The 17,653-nt window shown below is 41.0% G+C and overlaps 1 protein-coding gene across 1 annotated transcript in view; it reads right to left on the reverse strand.

Moving 5' to 3' along the window:
- LOC147376662 (GON-4-like protein) overlaps positions 1-15,867 on the reverse strand; it is a 39,431-nt gene extending 23,564 nt beyond the window's left edge. Inside the window, 3 exon segments of the mRNA XM_086393261.1 lie at positions 3,934-4,032; positions 10,219-10,746; positions 15,707-15,867. Of these exon segments, the coding sequence (XP_086249387.1) occupies positions 3,934-4,032; positions 10,219-10,720 (601 nt within the window). The 5' untranslated portion in view covers positions 10,721-10,746; positions 15,707-15,867.
- Positions 15,868-17,653: the final 1,786 nt, after the last annotated feature.

Raw genomic sequence — 17,653 nt, forward strand, 5'->3', positions numbered from 1 at the left:
AAGAGAAGCAGCCTCTGCTCATGCAGAGGCAGCAGGCAAGTTCCCAGATGGCATTAAGAAAATCATTGAGGAGAAGGAGTATCTGCCTAATTGGTTTTAATGCAGACAAAAATGCCCTAATCTGGAGGAGGGGGGAAAAAAAGCCACAAAAGACATTAATTAGTAAGAAAGAGAAGCAAGCACCAGGATTTAAGGCAGGAAGGCAGAGACTAAGTCTACTGTTCTGTGAAAATGCAGTCAGGTTTATGACCAGGACTGCCCTTCTCTATTAAGCTGCTCACCCCAGAGCCTTGAAGGGAAAAGATAAAACAGGAGCTACCAGTCTTTGGATATTTAAAAAAAAAAAAAAAAAAGAAGGCCCTTTCTCTGGATTGGTTCCATCAGTGCTTTGTCCCTGAAGTCAGGAAATACCTTGTTTTTTAAGCTTCTTTTCATATCGGACAGTGCCCCTGGCAACCCAGAACCCCATGGATTCAACACTGAAGGCATCTAAGTGGTCTACTTGCCTCCAAAGCTGTCTCCAATTCAGCCTTTAGATCAGGGGTCATAAGGACCTTACACATGATATTCTCACCAGTATACAAGTGCCCCTATGGAGAGAACATCATGTAAGTCTGGAGGAAGGATTACGCTATTGAAGATGCCAACACCGTTAGGGAAAAAGCCAAGAAAGCCATCAAACCTGCAACAATAACTCCCTACTGGAGAAAACTGTGTTCAGAAGTCATGCGTGAATTCACAGGATTTACGACAGAGCCAATCAAGGAAATCAGGAAAGAGATTGTGAATATGGCCCCAAAAGATGGGGGTGAAAAGATTCAAGTTTTGGATCTTAAAGAAATTCAAGAGCTAACAGACCCCACACCAGAGGAATTAACAGAAGATGACTTGATGGTGATGAGTGCTTCCAGACCAATGCCAATGAGCACCAATATAAGACAATCTGGCAAAAGAGTTCTAATTATTCAAGACTGCTTTTGATTTCTTTTACATGAAGCCTTCATGATATAGACTCTGAAACCAGAGCATATGGTGGGACAGGGATTGGTACCACACAGAAACATTTCAGAGAAATGAAAAGGCAAAAAAGTCAGACAAAAATTACAATGTATTTCCACAATGTCACACTCTCTGCTTCCTCATCCGCCTCCACCACCTCTTCTGTCTCACCACCCCTGCAACGGCAAGACCAACCCCTCTTCTTTCTCCTCTTCCTCCTCAGCTGACTCAATGTGAAGACAAGGAGGATAAAGGCCTTTTTCATGATCCACTTCTACTTAATGAACAGTAAATAGTCACCATGCCAACAGTTAATAAACTTATCTGTTGTGTATATATGTGTCTTTATGTGAAAATCTAATAACTGTATGGCAAGAACTGTATGAGATGTTTCTGTGTCATCATCATTATCATTGCCTAACATCATGTGCAAGACTTATACTAAAATGAATAGCCTACCCTTACATAAAGTGATATTTAATATAAAATTAACAATGTGTTAGCTTTATTACTGACTTAAAACTTTGCTTTCAAAGAGTTATATTACTCTACAGTATGCCTCTCTCTTGTAATCAGAGAAACCTTGTATCAGCCTCTCATATTTTAAAAAATGTAACAATGTTTACAATCCTGTACATGAATATTGACTAAATGTTACTTTTGTTCAATCATTAAGTCATGTCTGACTCTTTGAAACCCAGGGACTGCAGCACACCAGGTCTCCCTGTCCTCTGCTATCTCCCAGAGTTTGCTAAAATTCATGTCCACTGAGTGGTGATGCTATCTACCCATGCCATCCTCTGCTGTCCCTTTCTTCTTGTGCCTTCAATTTTTCCAAGCATCAGGGTCTTTTCCAAAGAGCTGGCTCTTTGCATCAGGAGGCCAAAGTACTGAAGCTTCAGCTTCAGCAACAGACCTTCCAATGAATATTCAGGGTCGATTTCCTTTAAGATTGACTGGGTTGATCTCCTTGCCATCCAAGAGAATCTCAAGAGTCTTCTTTAGCACCACAGTTCGAAAGCATCAATTCTTCAATGCCCACTCTTCTTTATGGTCCAACTCTCACAAACATACATGACCACTGAAAACACCATAGCTTTAACTATACAAACCTTTGTTGGCAAAGCAATGTCTCTGCTTTTTAATATGCTGTCCAGGTTTGTCACAGCTTTGCTTTCAAGGAGCAAGCATCTTTTAATTTCATAGCTGCAGTCACCATCCGCAGTGATTTTGGAGCCCAGGAAAATAAAATCTGTCACTGCTTCCACTTTTCCCCCTTCTGTTTGCCATGAAGTGATGAGACCTGATGTCATGATCTTAGTTTTTTTAAGGACTATAATATTGTATGCCATAAAATTTCTGTAACAATTCATTCATCTATAGGCCAAGGTACCATGAAGCAATCCTATCAATTACACTAGGCTACCATCAAGCCATCATAGCGTTGCTTCTTCATTATCAATGCATGAATCCTTATACCAGTAAATAAATATGAATTTCTTTATCACATCATCATTATTCATGTTCAGTTGACACGTATGCCTACACTGTTCTGTATCATATAAGATAATGTTAATATAATGACAGATGATTTATCCTGTAAACAGACAACATAAACTTACAGTATCAATAAATACAGTATTATAAATGTATTTTGTCTTCCTTATGATTTTAATAACATTTTCTTTTCTCTAATTTACTTTATTGCAAGAATCCTCCAGCCTTTTCTTTCTTTACTTTTTGTTTGATTCTTGGTACTTTCCTTTCAATGCTTCCTTTAACCTTAACTGTCATAACATACCAAAATAAGTGGAAGACCTTCATAAAGAAAACGGCATGCTAATCTCAAAAATTACATGAAAGATGAACTAAAGCAACAGAACAAAACGTAAGTCCTAAAAGACTGTGCTCACATAATGCTCTTTGGACAAAGACCTGCATGGTTTAGGTACATAATGACCACTTTGGCATACTGACAAAGCTTTCTGCGTGACCTTGTCACCAGCCCACGTTTCACCCTCGCCACATGGTGGACGCTCTCCCAGGACAGGGGATATACATCAACAGTTCCTGAAACATGTTATCCATTATTGGCAAACCAGCAATGGAATAATTTTTTAAAACATGACTCAGGCCAAGTTATCTGTTTCCCATATCTCCAATCTTGCTCTCTTTACCCACCAAATCAATAAATTAAACTGGCATTAAATCAAAGTGATGTTTCTAGAATCCAAGTCAGTTCCTACTGACTTCCTGCTTAAAACTCATTGAGCTCTCCTTTTTGACACATCAAAAATCAAATCTAAGATTCTCCAAGACCTGAACACTGCTTAACTTGTCTATCATCACTCACTCAGACAACTAAATCAAACTACTTACTATTTTCGAAACATATGTATTGTTGTCTCATAATTTCATGGTCTGCAGACATTCTTCTATTTGCAATATCCTTCTCTGACCCCATTCGCCAAAAATGTCTTATTGCTCCTTCTAAACTAAGATGAAACATCTCATTTTGTGAATCATTCCCTAAGCCATAGTATACATAGGACACTATATACCCTTTTCTAGGCCGCCAGGGTACCTTATACACAAGCTATTATTATAGCACTTAGCACTTTGTACTGTAGCTGTTCCTGTCTGTATCCCCCTACTAAGTTGACATCCTACAGGCAGAGGCCATGTCTTACTCATTTCAGTACAATCGCTGCCAAATACTGGACTCAATACGTGACTGTGGGATGTATAAATGAGTAACTGAAAGGATTCCTGAATATATATGTAAATTTAAAGAATTATAGAAATAAATGGTAGAGGAAACGTAAATGTCTTAATCTAAGTGGGCTACAAGCTTCACCCTCAAAAAGCTGCAAAGTAAACAAAAAGTAGCTGTGGAAAAGTCAAGAGCATGACTCATAATAAACACAGACTCACTGGTGATTCTTACTGCCTGGTCAGTGCAGAAATCCTTTGCATCTGGTTCATCAAGTTCTTCCAGGAAATTACACTCTGGATGGTCATCATTTGCCTCCTCTAGGAAAAGAAAATGTTTCAGACACTTTTTCCCAACTGTGAACGCATACCTCTAAAGACTATTTAAGGTGTTCAGCACCGTAAGAATCTATTCCAATACAGCACACTTATTCTGAAGATTCTATTTTTTATTTATTTTTTGACCATGCTGCAAGGCTTGCAATATCTTAGTTCCCTGACCAGGAATTGAACCCAGGCCCACAGCAGGGAAAGCAAAGATTTCTAACCAGTGGAATGCCAGAGAACTCCCTATTCTGCAGTTTTTACACAACTTAGTCTTTCTTTTTTTCATTTCCCATAGCTGATTCATCTCACCTATTCTCCTTGCTCACCTAAGTTCCTTCCTTCCTTCGAACAAGTCCCTCCCAACATGAAGCCTACACAACCCATTGGACCAATCTCATCCATTGAGGGCAGAAGCCAAAAGGAAGAAGGAACACAACACTAGACCCTGGAAAAAGGAGACCTCAAATACAGTAACTTACCAAAAAATGAAAAGACAGAGAAGTATTGTGCAAATGAAGGAACAAAGTAAAAACTCACAAGACCAAATAAATGAAGAGGAAATAGCCAAACTACCCGAAAAAAGAATTCAGAGAGATGATAGTAAAGATGATCCAAAACCTCGAAAACAGAATGGAAAAAATGACAGAATCAACACATTTAACAAGGACCTAGAAGAAATTAAAAATAAACAGGGACAGACAACACAATTACTGAAATTAAAAATACTCTAGAAAAAAATCAATACTCATATAATTAAGGTAGAAAACAGATAAGTGAGCTAGGAGATAGAATGGTGGAAATAACTGCTGAAAAGCAGAATAAAGGAAAAAGAATGAAAAAAATTGAGGATAGTCTCAGAGAGCTCTGGAACAACACTAAACACAACAACATTCGAATTATAGGGGTCTCAGAAGAAGAGGAGAAAAAGGGTCTGTGAAATTTTTTGAAGAGATTATAGTTGAAAACTTTCCTAACATGGGAAAAGAAATAATCAAGTCCAAGAAGCACAGAGAATCTCATTCACGATAAACCCAAGGAGAAACGCTCCAAGACACATATTAATCTGCTGCTGCTGCTGCTAAGTCACTTTAGTCGTGTCCGACTCTGTGCGACCCCATAGACGGCATCCCATCAGGCTCCCCCGTCCCTGGGATTCTCCAGGCAAGAACACTGGAGTGGGTTGCCATTTCCTTCTCCAATGCACGAAAGTGAAAAGTGAAAGGGAAGTCACTCAGTCGTGCCCAACTCTTAGCGACCCCATGGACTACGGCCTACCAGGCTCCTCCACCCATGGGATTTTCCAGGCAAGAGTACTGGAGTGGAGTGCCATTGCCTTCTCCAACATACTAATCAAACTAACAAAAAATAAAAACAAAGAAAAAATATTAAAAGCAGCAAGTGAAAAGCAATAAGTAAATTGGAGAAGGAGTTCATCAAGGCTGTATATTGTCACCCGGCTTATTTAACTTATAGGCAGAGTATATCATGCAAAACGCTTGGCTGGATAACTCACAAACTGAAATCAAGACTACCCCAAGAAAGATCAACAACCTCAGATATGCAGATAATGCCACTCTAATGGCAGAAAGCAGAGGAACTAAACAGCCTCTTGGTAAGGGTGAAAGAAAAGAGTGAAAAAGCCTGGCTTAAAACTCAACATTCAAAAAACAAAGATCGTGGCATCGAGTCCCATCACTTCATGGCAAATAGATGGGGAAAATGTGGAAATAGTGACAGATTTTATTGTCATGGGCTCCAAAATCACAGCAGATGGTGACTGCAGCCATGAAATTAAAAGATGCTCCTTGGAAGAAAAGCGATGACAAACCTAGAAAGCATATTAAAAAATAGAGACATTACTTTGCCAACAAAGGTCTGTATAGTTAAAGCTACGGTTTTTCCAGTAGTCATGTATGGATGTGAAAGTTGGACCATGAAGAAAGCTGGGACCAAAGAATTGATGCTTTCGAATGGTGGTGCTAGAGAAGACTCTTGAGAGACCCTTGGACAGCAAGGAGATCAAACTAGTCAATCCTGAGGGAAATCAATCCTGAAAATTCACTGGAAGAACTGATGCTGAAGCTGAAGCTGCAATACTTTGACCACATTGGAAAAGACCCTGATGCTGGGAAAGATTGACAGCAGGAGGACAAGGGGGCGACTGAGGATGAAATGGTTGGATGGCATCACTGACTCACTGACATCACCAACTCATGTTTACTCAACATGAGTTTGAGTAAACTCCAGGAGATAGTGAAGGTCAGGGAAGCCTGACATGCTGCAGTCTGTGGGGTCACAAAGAGTGGGACACGACTTAGCCACTGAACAACAACAACACACAAGGGAAACCCCATACGACTAACAGCCGATTTTTCAGCAGAAACTCTGCAGCCAGAAGGGAACGGCAGGCTGTATCTGAAGTACTGAATGTGAAAAACCTACAATCAAGATTACCCTACCTGGCAAGGATCTCATTCAATATTGATGGAGAAATCAAAAACTTTACAGACAAGTAAAAGTTAAAAGAGAATTTAGCACCGCCACATCAGCTTTACAACAAATGTCCCCTTTAGGGACTACTATGGACAGAAAACACAAGCGAAGGAAAAGACCTACAAAAACAAATCCAAAACAATTAAGAAAATGTCAATAGGAACATATATATCAATAATTACTTTAAATGTAAATGGATAAAACATTCCAACCAAAAGACACAGACTCCTGAATGGATACAGGAACAAGACCCATATACATGCTATCTACAAGAGACACTCTTCAGACCTAGAGACACATATAGACTGAGAGGATGGAAAAAGACATTCCATAGCGATTCTTATATAAGATAAACTAGACCTTAAAATAAAGAATATTACAAGAGATAAGGAAGGACACTACATAATGATCAAGAGATCAATCCAAGAAGTAATTCGCTTACTGCCAGGCCAACAGCTTCAAATTGGTAACATGAAAATAATTAGCTGAAAACTGTAAAAGCCAACTAATTGTAAGCTGAAATCTAAGTTAATCATTTTTAGAAGGCAAAGAAAAGAGAAAAAAATACTCAAGGAGAAATTAGGGTATGTAAATCAATTTTAAAAGGACAATTAAAATTCTGCAAGAATAAACACCAATCCAGAGAAAGGTTGAATCACTAACACCTGCAGCCTAGAAACATAATTTAACAGTGTGTATCGATTGTAACACAATGCTGATACTTCAAAATAACCTAATGTTATTCTGCTTTTTTCACCACATAATCATAATCAAAAAACCAAAATGTTACTTAAACAAAAGCAAAACAACAAAAAGAATAGGCACTAAATTATAACAGCAATTACTCTGGGGCTTCCTTGGTAGCTCAGCTGGTAAAGAATTCGCCTGCTAATGCAGGAGACACTGATTCGATTCCTGGATGGGGAAGATCCCCTGGAGAAGGGATAGGCTACCCACTCCAGTATTCTTGGGCTTCCCTGATGGCTCAGCTGGGAAAGAATCCACCTGCAATGCGGAAGACCTGGGTTTGATCCAAGGGTTGGGAAGATCCCCTGGAGAAGGGAACAGCTACCCAATCCAGTATTTCTAGCCTGGAGAATTCCATGGACTATCCATGGGGTTGCAAAGAGTCAGACACGACTGAGCAACTTTCACTTTCACTCTGAGTAGTAAGATTATGAGTGATTTTTATTTTTTTCTTTCAATTTTTCAATATTTTCCAAAATGCACATATATGAATTTTCAATCTTTCTTCTTTCTTCCTTTCTGCTTTTTATGTGACATTTCTATTTGGTCAAAAAAAGTTACTTTTGGCGGGGGCAGGTGGTGATAAAAGGGAGTTAAAATGTACTTCTTTTACTGGTATTATTTGTTTAGTCACTAAGCTGTGTCCAACTCTTTTGCAACCCCATGGATTGTAGCCTACCAGGCTCCTCTGTCCATGGCTTTTCCCAGGCCAAAATACTGGAGTGGGTTGCCATATCCTTCTCCAGGAGATCTTTCTGACCCAGGGTCCGAATCTGCATCTCCTGCACTGGCAGGCAGATTTCTTTTTACCACAGAGCCACTGAGATGGTGGTATTACTTGTACATACAGCCAACAGAAGTATTACAAGGTGGGAGAATCAACTTTCAATTATCCAGATTAATGAGGGGTAGTAGTATTACTGATAATATTAAAACAAAAATGTTTATCTACATTTGATATTTTTTATTTTATTTCTCTATTCTTGGATATTAACTGACAATTAAACCCCCTTGAGCCCCTACTTAATTTTACATTCCACCTCTAGCACTTTAATTCTGCATTTTCTTCCATTCCTTCTGGTCTTCATGTCACAAACACACCACAGCCCAGGAGAAAATTTAAGTCATGCGGTTGCAAGACTAGCTATTTCCCTTTCCACTCCACTGCACAAATTATCACTGGGACTTTCATCCTTCCCTCTTTAATTTCATCATTTGATTTCCTTTTCTCAAAATCCTCCTAAATCTACTCTCAAAGATCAACCTTTAAATGTAATATTTTTCTCAGGTTATCAATGTATCTCCTTTGTCACTAAGTTTTAAATAAAGAACCTGTACTTAAAACTCTCCTGCCTCCTTGACTTTCACTATTATTGATACTTATCAAGTTTTCCCTTCTCTATCATTTTCTACCATGTTCCTTTCCATGAGAAGAACCACAATCAAAACTTTTTTAGTTCTACCTCTTACCAAACTTCAATCTCAGTTTTCTCTTTTTCCTTGATGGCCCCAATGTCACCTCACACTCCCCATATCTAAAGCTGAACTCATTTTAACCCCTCAAATACCTCCCCACAAAGGAATGCTTCACCATCCCCCAACTCAGATAAATTAAATGTTATCAGTCTCTGAGTAATATTAATTCTTTCTTTCTAATGTCTCTAAGACATACCCTTTCTTCTCTATCCTTACCACCAACATCCTACATCAATACTTTACAAGGTCTCAAAGGCATAACAGCATGACTCTGTATAGTAATCTGAATTTATCCTTTCTATTTGAAACCCTGTTATGCTCCCATACAAACACAGCACTTTTACATGTTTGTAGAAAATGCTATTCTATTTCCACTCCTTTACCCTAAACCATCAAATTCTATCAATCCACCAAGATCCAGTTTCAAAAATCCTAATTACTTGTACCTCACTTCCATTCAATCACATATTGTCCTAAACTGCACCAAATGAGTTAGGCGCTTGTGTCTTCTCTTCCCAACTAGATTACAAGCGTTCTGAGGTCAGAAGTATGCCTTCTGCTCCTTTTATTTATTAGTGAGTGATAACCTTCAGGAAAAGTTCAAATATTCAAGCATAAAAAACAAAGCCCATCACAATCTAAACACAATCTAACACTCTGACGTCATCTTTCACTACCTCTTCTGCCTCTGCTCAGACTGTTCTTAAGCTAAGATACTCCATGCCACCATTCCATCAGATCACAATTCATCCTTCAGGTTCTAAGGCTCATGGCATCTCTGGAGAGCCTTACCAAATGACATAGGCAGTACTCTCTCCCTTATAGCTGCTGCCCCTCCTCAAGGCCCACTTCATAAACAGGCACCAAATATCAATAGGCCATACACAGTTCATCCCTACAGAAATGATGAAAAGATAAAAAGGAAGGAAAGAGGGCTTCCCTGGTGGTCCAGGGGTTAAGAATCCACTTTGCAATGCAAGGGACGCCGGTTCCTGATCCCTTCTCTAGAAAGATCCCTCAAGCCGCGTGGCAATTAAACCTGTGTGCTATAGCTACTGAGCCAGTACACCTAGAGCCCAGGCTCCACAGTAAGAGAAGCCACTGCAGTGAGAAGCCTGCACGTGACAACGAGAATAGGCCCCACTCTCTGCAACTAGAGAAAGCCCGTGTGCAGCAGCACAGACACACCACAACCAAACGAATAAATAAACCTTAAAAAAAAAAAAGAAAAGAATACAGAAGATGATCAAGGAAATGGGAGGGGAGAAGAAAGTTTCTACCCATTCATAATGTTCAGTGCTGACCCTTACAAAGACCAAGCCTCCAACTCCAAACCCAGCTAGCCTCCCCTTTCAGAAATGCTATTTTGTAAAGGCACTGCAGAGAGTGCAATGACAAGTGCAAAGGCAATGGCAAGCTGGTACTAACAAGGTAAATGTAAGCCAAAGATCTTCCATGTCTTACCTCCTTCTGCCTTGACTTCTTCACTAGGCTCTTCTGAAAAAGGCTCCTTAGCGATAGGATGATCGCCTCTGTCTTCTTGAGTAACTGACCCAGGTCTGAGTGTAATTTTCTTCCCTCTCCTTGAGCTAGTGGCCTGGAGTTTTCCTTTACCAATGTGTGTATTTACAGGCTGGGAAGACTCCAAGGAAGCTAGGGTGATTTCCTGAGAGATGGCCACATCCACAGCTTCCAGAACTGCTACATTTGTGTCCTCAGTGAGCATCCTAGAGCTCAAAGATGGGTCCTCCATACCAAGCTGAATTCCTGCAGCCTGCACTTCAAGGTCAGCTGCTCTGCCATGACTTGGACTCCAGGACAGGGACACTGACCCCAGGTCTTTAACTGACCCCAGGTCAGATTCTGGTTTCCCAGCTGCCTGCAGGTCTAAGTCATCTTCCTCCTGGTTGCCCTGGTGCTGTGGGGACTCTGTCAATGTAGTTCTTCTCTTCTTACAGGGCAACATTTTCCAAGTCCCACTTTTGTTCCATCCTGAAAGGATAAAGGCAAGTTCTTATCACTTTCCTATTAATTAATGGTAATAAATATCCTCAGATATACTTTTCGGAGAAGGCAATGGCACCCCACTCCAGCACTCTTGCCTGGAAAATCCCATGGACGGAGGAGCCTGGTAGGCTGCAGTGCATGGGGTTGCGAAGAGTCAGACACGACTGAGCGACTTCACTTTCACTTTCCACTTTCATGCATTGGAGAAGGAAATGGCAACCCACTCCACTGTTCTTACCTAGAGAATCCCAGGGATGGTGGAGCCTGGTGGGCTGCTGTTTATGGGGGCACACAGAGTTGGACACAACTGAAGGGACTTAGCAGCAGCAGCAGATATACTTTTACTTATTCAAGTTCAAACATGAACACTGTACTTTATACCAAATACAATCTCCCATCTAGAGCCAGACATCCTGGAATGTGAAGTCAAGTGGGCATTAGAGAGCATCACTACAAACAAAGGTAGTGGAGGTGATGGAATTCCAGCTGAGCTATTTCATATCCTGAAAGATGATGCTGTGAAAGTGCTGCACTCAATATGCCAGCAAATTTGGAAAACTCAGCAGTGGCCACAGGACTGGAAAAGGTCAGTTTTCATTCCAATCCCAAAGAAAGGCAATGCCAAAGAATGCTCAAACTACCGCACAATTGCAGTCATCTCACATGCTAGTCAAGTAACGCTCAAAATTCTCCAAGCCAGGCTTCAGCAATATGTGAACCGTAAACTTCCTGAGGTTCAAGCTGGTTTTACAAAAGGCAGAGGAACCAGAGATCAAATTGCCAACATCCGCTGGATCATGGAAAAAGCAAGAGTGTTCCAGAAAAACATCTATTTCTGGTTTATTGACTATGCCAAAGCCTTGGACTGTGTGGATCACAATAAACTGTGGAAAATTCTTCAAGAGATGGGAATACCAGACCACCTGATCTGCCTCTTGAGAAATCAGTATGCAGGTCAGGAAGCAACAGTTAGAACTGGACATGGAACAACAGACTGGTTCCAAATAGGAAAAGGAGTACGTCAAGGCTGTATATTGTCACCCTATTTATTTAACTTATATTCAGAGTACATCATGAGAAATGCTGGACTGGAAGAAGCACAAGCTGGAATCAAGACTGCCAGGAGAAATATCAATAACCTCAGATATGCAGATGACACCACCCTTATGGCAGAAAGTGAAGAGGAACTCAAAAGCCTCTTGATGAAAGTGAAAGTGGAGAGTGAAAAAGTTGGCTTAAAGCTCAACATTCAGAAAACGAAGATCATGGCATTGGGTCCCATCACTTCATGGGAAATAGATGGGGAAACAGTGGAAACAGTGTCAGACTTTATTTTTCTGGGCTCCAAAATCACTGCAGATGGTGACTGCAGCCATGAAATTAAAAGAGGCTTACTCCTTGGAAGGAAAGTTATGACCAACCTAGATAGCATATTCAAAAGCAGAGACATTACTTTGCCAACAAAGGTCCGTCTAGTCAAGGCTATGGTTTTTCCAGTGGTCATGTATGGATGTGAGAGTTGGACTGTGAAGAAGGCTGAGTGCCGAAGAATTGATGCTTTTGAACTGTGGTGTTGGAGAAGACTCTTGAGAGTCCCTTGGACTGCAAGGAGATCCAACCAGTCCATTCTGAAGGAGATCAGCCCTGGGATTTCTTTGGAAGGAATGATGCTAAAGCTGAAACTCCAGTACTTTGGCCACCTCATGCGAAGAGTTGACTCAGTGGAAAAGACTCTGATGCTGGGAGGGATTGGGGGCAGGAGGAGAAGGGGACGACAGAGGATGAGATGGCTGGATGGCACCACTGACATGATGGATGTGAGTCTGAGTGAATTCCGGGAGTTGGTGATGGACAGGGAGGCCTGGGGTGCTGCGATTCATGGGGTTGCAAAGAGTCGGACACGACTGAGCAATTGAACTGAACTGAACTGAAGAGACAGAATGCCTGAGTTCAAATTCTAACTCTATTACTGATTAGTGTGTTATCTTGCCTGAGTGACTTCACCTAGCCAAATTTTGGTTTTCTCAACTATAAAAGATAATAATTTTTCTAACCTTATGGAGGTGTTATAAGAATTAAATAGTAAATGATTAGTAAGTGTTAATTATTACTATTACCATCAGGGAGGTAGGATAGTGTGATATTGAGACCAAACTGTGGAGTCAAACCGTCTGGATTTGTTTCCCAAGTAAGCTTTGTGACCTTGCATAAGTTACTTTACCTGAATTTCATTTCTTCAGCTATAAAATGAAATAAAAATAGCACTTCCATCATTAAATAGTAATTTATTAGATCAATAAATGTTTGCCATTGTTGCTTTTATAAACAGGTATTTCCCTTAACAGAAAGAATCCAAAAGCAAAGTGTGGTTGTTTAAAAAGGTTAGACCATAATTAACAAAAATTTTGTATTGAAAACAAGAGAGATTCCTCACTTTTGTGTATACTATATTTCTGAACAGTTGACTTCAATTCCAATTATCACACTTTAATGGCAACACTAACCTAAAGTGGAGGTTACCTTCTCATATTTTCTCATAGATCTATTTGCAAACCTCTTTTTTTGTACATACCACTTTTATGATTGCTTCTTGGCTCTCTCCCACGAGCCCCCCACAAACTATGTGCTTTTTGAGGGAAAAGATTCTTTCGATGAGTACCCCTAGTATTCAGCAATATCTGCCCTACTGGAGACAATCAGTAACCATTCCCTGAATGAATGAATGAGTGTGTGAACTTCTGTTTTGTGCATACTCTATGCAGGTTGGACCAAGAGCATTATATGAAAACTAACCGCATCTTTCTACCCCAAAAAACTTTATTCTCAATAAGACAGGCCCAAGAATAGAACATGCTGCCTTGTGTTGCAGTGAGTTCTTCATCACTAACCGTGTTCAAGTAAGGCCTGAATGCCCATCTAACCAAGGCACTAGATGAAAACCTGGATTAGAGGGCGGCAACATAAAAGTGCTTTCTAAGAGTTTGAACTATAAGGTTAGTTTTAAACTGCTTTAATTCCATTTCTTCAGGACACTGGGAGAGATTCCCCAGCCTATACCAAATGAACTTTTGTCCCTATCTTGATCAGATCAGATCAGTTGCTCAGTCGTGTCCGACTCTTTGCAACCCCATGAATCGCAGCACGCCAGGCCTCCCTGTCCATCACCAACTCCCGGAATTCACTCAGACTCACGTCCATCAAGTTAGTGATGCCATACAGCCATCTCATCCTCTGTCGTCCCCTTCTCCTCCTGCCCCCAATCCCTCCCAGCATCAGAGTCTTTTCCACTGAGTCAACTCTTCGCATGAGGTGGCCAAAGTACTGGAGTTTCAGCTTTAGCATCATTCCTTCCAAAGAAATCCCAGGGCTGATCTCCTTCAGAATGGACTGGTTGGATCTCCTTGCAGTCCAAGGGACTCTCAAGAGTCTTCTCCAACACCACAGTTCAAAAGCATCAATTCTTCGGCACTCAGCCTTCTTCACAGTCCAACTCTCACATCCATACATGACCACTGGAAAAACCATAGCCTTGACTAGACGGACCTTTGTTGGCAAAGTAATGTCTCTGCTTTTGAATATGCTATCTAGGTTGGTCATAACTTTCCTTCCAAGGAGTAAGCCTCTTTTAATTTCATGGCTGCAGTCACCATCTGCAGTGATTTTGGAGCCCAGAAAAATAAAGTCTGACACTGTTTCCACTGTTTCCCCATCTATTTCCCATGAAGTGATGGGACCCAATGCCATGATCTTCGTTTTCTGAATGTTGAGCTTTAAGCCAACTTTTTCACTCTCCACTTTCACTTTCATCAAGAGGCTTTTGAGTTCCTCTTCACTTTCTGCCATAAGGGTGGTGTCATCTGCATATCTGAGGTTATTGATATTTCTCCTGGCAGTCTTGATTCCAGCTTGTGCTTCTTCCAGTCCAGCGTTTCTCATGATGTACTCTGAATATAAGTTAAATAAACAGGGTGACAATATACAGCCTTGACGTACTCCTTTTCCTATTTGGAACCAGTCTGTTGTTCCATGTCCAGTTAGCAACAGTTAGCTGTTGCTTCCTGACCTGCATACAAATTTCTCAAGAGGCAGATCAGGTATTCCCATCTCTTGAATAATTTTCCACAGTTTATTGTGATCCACACAGTCAAAGGCTTTGGCATAGTCAATAAACCAGAAATAGATGTTTTTCTGGAACTCTCTTGCTTTTTCCATGATCCAGCGGATGTTGGCAATTTGATCTCTGGTTCCTCTGCCTTTTCTAAAACCAGCTTGAACCTCAGGAAGTTTACGGTTCACATATTGCTGAAGCCTGGCTTGGAGAATTTTGAGCCTTACTTGACTAGGGCGTGAGATGAGTGCAATTGTGCGGTAGTTTGAGCCTTCTTTGGCATTGCCTTTCTTTGGGTTTGGAATGAAAACGGACCTTTTACAGTCCTGTGGCCACTGCTGAGTTTTCCAAATTTGCTGGCATATTGAGTGCAGCACTTTCACAGCATCATCTTTCAGGATTTGGAATAGCTCAACTGGAATTCTATCAGATAATCACAGTTAAATTAGCAAGATTCCTCTGATAAGGGAATGGTAAGGGAGAATTAAGGATTGTGGAATTAGTTTAGGCAAGTCATATTCCAGATAAATCACTGAGGTCCAAAAAGGCAGGAGTTGGGGGCGGGGGGCGGGGGATGAAAAGAAGGCAGCTACTTTTCAGTCACTAGCCTGCAGGGATCAGCTCAGGCACTTCAAACACAAAAGAGGTTGTAAAGAGGCCCCCTCTTTGGGAACTTCAGTCAAACCAACAGTGTGAATGAATGCAAATAAGGAGAAGGCCCTAGTGCAAACCCCTCCTGGGCAAACATTTCACAAAGGGGTACAAACTGCGCTTTTCACCTCAGCGCCTAGCGCTGACTCAGTTCCCACTCCCAGCTAGACGTCTTCACTCCCCTACCTCTGTCACGCACCCCGCACCAGCCCTCGGACCCGGCCGCCTCAGCCTGAACATCCTTCGCCCGGACGTCCGCTCCAAACTGCGTCTTCCCGCCCTACAGGACACAACCCGTACGCTGACCAGCCGGCCCGCTCCCGCGGAAACTCAGCTTCCTTATCACCGGAAGTCAGACAACGGCAGCGACTTACTAACACCTCCCCGGGTCGCGGTGCGCCGCGTCGGAGTGTCAAGGAGCACGCTCCCAGCCCAGGCGCCATTCTATTTTAGGGCACAATGAAGCCAAAGCGCGAGCACTTCCGTTGTTGGCAAAAATATTTAAAGGCACTACCTTGCTTTCTCTGTCCACTGAGCTATCCTACTCAAAACAACACTGGGAGTTTAAGGTTCAGTGGTTTAAGTTGACAGTCCTCGCTGCAAGACACCTGGAATATGCAACCAAGGAAATAGAGAATTCATAAAATTTAAGAAAGCGAAATCCTGGGTTACAAATAGTGCAGTTTCCTGAATAAAGAGAAGGTAGTCTTGAATTCAATCCATAGTAATTATCCATATCTGTATAACACTCTCCTTACAAAATGCTTTCACTTACGTTATCAAAGGTGATTTTTTTTTTATCTTTACAATAAATTCTATAGGACAATGGCTATTATACCTTCCTGTTTATACAGGACACATTTTAGGCTCAGCTGGGTAGGTGATTTTTACAAAGATACACAGCTATCAGATGGAATCAGGTATCCTGACTCTAGCTTCTAATGCATTAATCCGGTGTCCAGGAAGGTGCTTGAAGCATAGTTGAAGGCCAATAAATTCAATACATGTGTTTTGAATGGATGAATAACTCCTAGAACGATGTTCTTTTCTCTTTCCTAGAAGGACAGAAGGTCAAAACTAGAAAAGTACATTCAACACTCTCACTTTACAGGTGAACCACCAACATTTATATATTTAAGTAATTTATTTGACTTGATTCTGTCTGTAAACAGAATCTGCAAAATAAAAGAATCCACAGCTCAAAATGGTGACATTGATGTAATCATGGAGATAACCGCAAGCAGTGTGACTCTAATGTGAATCACACTAACTCTTGCATTCCAAAGATGTCTCTAGAAGCTTGGCTTTTCATTTGTGTCCTGCTTTTTGAAACTACACAATACACAGACCTGTTGGTTTGCTATCTCTTTCTCATCTAAGCTGTTCTAAGCATCTGAAGCTTTTAGAAGAGAAATAGCCAACACTGATTAATTATTGGCAACTTTCATTAGTCTTTAAAAAGAAAAAAGCTTCAATTTACACATCACAGAATCCATCCTACTTATTGTTGTTCTTCAGTTGCTAAGTCATTTGACTCTTTGCGACCCCATGAACTGCAGCATGCCAGGCTTCTCTGTCCTTCACTATCTTCCTGAGTTTGCTCTAACTCATGTCCATTGAGTCAGTGATGCCATCAACTATCTCATCCTCAGCATCAGGGTCTTTTCCATTGAGTCAGCTCTTGCCTGAGTGTCCCGCGTTGCAGGCAGATTCTTTACCGTCTGAGCCACCAAAGAGGTTTTATTTATACAATTCAATTATTTTCAGTAAACTTTCAGAGTTGTGCAGCCGTCACCAGGTTTGGTCTTCAATCAGAGCTTCTGAAGTTTAAGAAAGTTTCCATAATGATCTTTAGTGGTCTAAGAAACGCATAAAAATAATGGTAATTGATATTGAAAAGCAGATAATATATAATTTTATTTTTTCAAAATCCTACCTCCCTGTCGCCCAGAACATTCTGCTGCTATATTAAGCCTAGGGAATCGGAATCACAAGATCTAAAGAATCTCATACAACTTCTCCTTAGTCAGGCCTCGGGGTTTTCGCTTTACAGACCCACAAGCCCATCAGTGGGCGGGGTCTCATTCTCTTGAAAATTTGGCAGCGGGAGGGGTCCCCTCCCACGGATCTTCC

The sequence above is a fragment of the Bos grunniens genome, chromosome 3 (assembly GCF_055505025.1).
Source record: "Bos grunniens cultivar Pamir isolate PY7600 chromosome 3, Bosgru_T2T1.0, whole genome shotgun sequence".
Taxonomy (NCBI): domain Eukaryota; kingdom Metazoa; phylum Chordata; class Mammalia; order Artiodactyla; family Bovidae; genus Bos; species Bos grunniens.